Source organism: Rhagoletis pomonella, unplaced genomic scaffold (genome assembly GCF_013731165.1).
Source record: "Rhagoletis pomonella isolate Grant_MI unplaced genomic scaffold, Rhpom_1.0 Rhpom_scaffold_00016, whole genome shotgun sequence".
Classification (NCBI taxonomy): domain Eukaryota; kingdom Metazoa; phylum Arthropoda; class Insecta; order Diptera; family Tephritidae; genus Rhagoletis; species Rhagoletis pomonella.
Genome location: NW_023458570.1, coordinates 4778402 through 4782214, shown reverse-complemented (window position 1 = coordinate 4782214; position 3813 = coordinate 4778402). Strand labels below are relative to the sequence as shown.

The following is a 3813-nucleotide window of genomic DNA, read 5'->3' as shown; positions in this document are numbered from 1 at the left end:
TGTTTTTTTGGTATATAGCTTACTCGCTTACACAAGTACTGAAATTGTATGTGACCTTCTCTTTCTTTCAAAATACAGCGTAAAATACACTCGAAATACAAGAAAAAAACGTAGTATCATACGGGCATTAGCTGTGATGCGTTATATTTAAAGAAAACTTTACTAAAAAATTATATTTGCATCAATAAGGATGGATCCTGTAGTATTTTTTTATTTAACTTCTTCGGAGTCAGAAGATGAAAGCAACTGCGCAGTCGCAAGGAGACAGATGCGTGAAAGAAGCAATCCTATGGCTTTGTCGGCAGAAGCGTAAGAATTGTGTTCGGTTTATTTAATGAATTTTAATATCAGTTACAAATTTCTAGTTTCAAAAAACGGTTCAGACTAAACAAAAGCGGGTTCGAGTATGTGCTTTCACGTCTGCAATTTAAAGGACATTTGTCAACATCGGTCCCACCAGTGCTACAATTAGCGGCAACTTTATCGCTTTTGGCCAGTGGAGGTTTCCAAAATGCAGTTGGCAACGATTACTTGATTAGATTAGGCCAAAGCTCAGTTTGCGAAATAGTGTGGAATGTGGTCAATGAATTGGAAACAAAGCTGTGCCCCCATTTTATAAAATTTTCCCCTGAACGCTTTTCTCAGTGCGCGGAATCATTTGTACAAAAATACAAAATTCCTGGAGGTATGTAGTTAAGGACACAAAATCTCACTCGTAAAAAATGGTTTTCTAAGAAAAAAGTAATGCTTATAATTTATTTGTTTTGCAGTTATTGGATGCATTGACGGAACACATTTTGGGCTACAAAAACCAACTCACAACGAGCACATGTTTTTCAACCGTAAAGGATATCACAGCATCAATTCTATGATAGTACGTAGATTGCACTATATTCAAAAACTAAGTAATTTTAATAAGATTTTCTTTGCAGATTTGTGACCATGAATACAGGATATTGGCCATTGATTCAAAATATGGTGGAGCCTCTCATGACTCTTTTGTGTGGAAGCATTCAGCACAAAGGCAATTTTTGGAAGAGCAATATAATCTTAACAATTTGAAGAACGTTTGGCTTTTAGGTAATTAATTTTAATGCATTAAAATATATTAGTAATATTTTAATGCAATTAAATACATATACATATGTCCAATTCAATAGGAGATTCGGGATATCCTTTAGAGCCATGGTGTTTAACGCCTTACAGAAATCCTGAAGAAGATTCAAAGCGAGCGCGATTCAATGAGGTTCATGCAAAAGCTAGGTGTATTGTTGAAAGAACAATAGGAATTCTTAAAGGTCGCTGGAAAATCCTCAGCAATGACAAGAGAAGTCGTTATAGGCCAGAAAAAATAGCGAAGTTCGGCAATGTGTGTGCAGCGTTGCATAACGTATGCATACAATTTAAAGATCCGTCATATTGCAGATATAACGTATGCGAAAATATTGAAACAGAAGTGGATATTGGAAACGAAACTCATTTAACGAAAATCGGCCAAAAAATAAGAGATCAAATAATGCTCTCGTTATCGAATACTATTTAGTTATAACACTATACACAAGAATTCATTCAATACTTTATTTATTTCTAAAGAAAGGAAAATAAAATTAATTTATAAGCATTTTTTAATTCATTCTTTAATTGAAATTACAGTTCAACTCTCAAAATCAAAAAAGTAATCATATTCTTAGATTGAAATGCACTTAAAATTATAATTCAAATTCACAGTCGTAAAGATTAAAAAAAAAATATTTGCGTTTTAAAAGTATCAATTAAGGTAACGATATGTAAAAATATATTGAACTATTTTGAATATGAATTTTGTAAAGCAGCGAACTCAAGGCGTTTGATTTTGAGTTCCAACTCCTTGACGGCCATGTTAGCCTTGTGAGCTTCTTCCTTCAATGCTACCGATCTTTCTTTAAGTAAGCGCTATCAGTCTGTCCAACTTACTGCTTATGTTGCTTTGAGATTCTTCAGACGCATTAAGGTGTAATTTTAGGAGTGCAAGCTTTTCAGTCTTTCCTTGTGCTTTTACACTTTTTCTCGAGGTAGTGGGGTATTCGTCTTCTTTCTTACTTCCGCTTTCTTCCTCATCACTGGCCAAAAATTCTTCTACTGTTTCCTCGATTGCTTCCTCGGGCGCTTTCATTTTGGGGCAATACATTACCAAAACATCTGACAGAATGTAGCCCTTCTACTGAAACATCCAACCCGGCAGCCTGTAGAATTTGTTCGTCTGCCGCCGTCAAAGGCTTTTCCTCGTAAGGACCACCGCCAGTTCTCTGCTTCGACGCCTTATTAAAGGAAAGTTTCTTTTTCACATTGTGCTTTTGGTCAGCAAATACCTAAAATGTATTAAGAAAGGGAGTACTCTCAATGTTTTTGATTTTCAACCTGGCGCCCTCGGACTTTTACCACAATATATTTGCAAGAACGTACCTTTCGCCATGTCTTTGCATCCTTGACAGGGGGACCTGCGCCATTAAGTTTCACTGCCAAAGCCTCCCATAACCTATTTGCAGTTGCTTTGCCCTGTCCGGAATTCGGTATAACATTTTTGGCCAAGTGTTGGTGCTCCAGCATATATTCAGCCATCAGACTTTTTTGCCGCATATTAATTTTATTCACATTCGTCCTAAAAGCATTGTATAATTAATATTTATCATTAATATTTAAAAACAGTAACTTACATATTTTTTCTCTTATTATTTAACTAGTTTTTCTTGTTAAAATCAAAAATTTGTATGAATTACTTGTTACTCGTTTGAAAAACGCCAGTCGAATAAAATTTCGTTGTCTTCGAATGAGAAAACACTCGTTAACGAGTGGCGTAATAACGAATTTCGAATGAGCTCACTCGATAACGAGTGCGGTGATGTCAAATCGAAAAATTTCGAACAATTTGTGTCGTTCACGACTGCCGCGATTCGGGCCCAGTTCAATTAATACAAAACTTATTTTTTTTTTGGGTTTTTTGACATTCTTGTTATTTATTCGTTTATATAATAAACAAATCAGCGCTCAATGAATTAACATTTTAAATACAGTACACATTTTTCTTTTCGCATACATTTTTACATACATATAGGATTGAATGCCCAGCAGTGTGGGCAACTTACTTTTTGTCATAAAAACGTATAAAAACTTGTAATTAAAAACAAAAATGCTCCTGCATTCAAGCGTACGTGACTGCCATCAACTTAGTGAGCAGAGACAGAGACTTGCCATACGCGAATGGTCTTGTCAGAGTAGCCAGCGAACAAGGTCTGACCATCGGTGGACCAGGCTAACGACAAGCATTGTGGTGGATCGGCCTTTGAGCTGGTCGACACAACTTCGGGGCGAAGCTCCTCAACGGTCTTCTTGCATCCCAAATCCCAGATTTTGATTGATGGACCGTATGCAACGCACAACCAGTAGCGGTTGGGCGAGAAGCACAATGCATTGATGATATCGTTGTGCTCTAAGGTGTACAAGTTCTTGCCATCATTCAGATCCCACAACAAAGCCTTGGAGTCCTTGCCACCAGAAGTGCACAATGACCGTCAGGTGAAACAGTCACGGTATTCAAGTAACCATTGTGTCCATGGTGGTTGTTCTTCAACTTGCAGTTGGCCAAATTCCAGACCTTAACGGTGCGATCCCAACCGCACGAGACAATGATGGGGTTGGAGTGCTTGGGCGAGAAACGTACGCATGACACCCAATCGGTGTGTCCATCTTCTTGGATGGTGAACTTGCACTCGGCCAAAGTGTTCCACAACTTGATGGTCTTGTCGCGTGAGCCAGAGACAATTTGACGATTGTCGG

At 37.5% G+C, this 3813-nt stretch overlaps 1 protein-coding gene and 1 pseudogene across 1 annotated transcript; one reads left to right on the top strand and one right to left on the bottom strand.

Annotated features, from left to right (window-relative positions):
- The first annotated feature begins 210 nt into the window (after window positions 1–210).
- Window positions 211–1556, top strand: LOC118749458 (putative nuclease HARBI1). Its single transcript, XM_036484258.1, has 5 exons — window positions 211–309; window positions 366–685; window positions 771–874; window positions 933–1080; window positions 1161–1556. Exons 1-5 carry the CDS (start codon window positions 269–271, stop codon window positions 1541–1543), a joined length of 996 nt encoding a protein of 331 aa, XP_036340151.1. The 5' UTR covers window positions 211–268; the 3' UTR covers window positions 1544–1556.
- A 1405-nt stretch (window positions 1557–2961) lies between these two features.
- LOC118749435 lies at window positions 2962–3811 on the bottom strand (annotated as a pseudogene).
- Window positions 3812–3813: the final 2 nt, after the last annotated feature.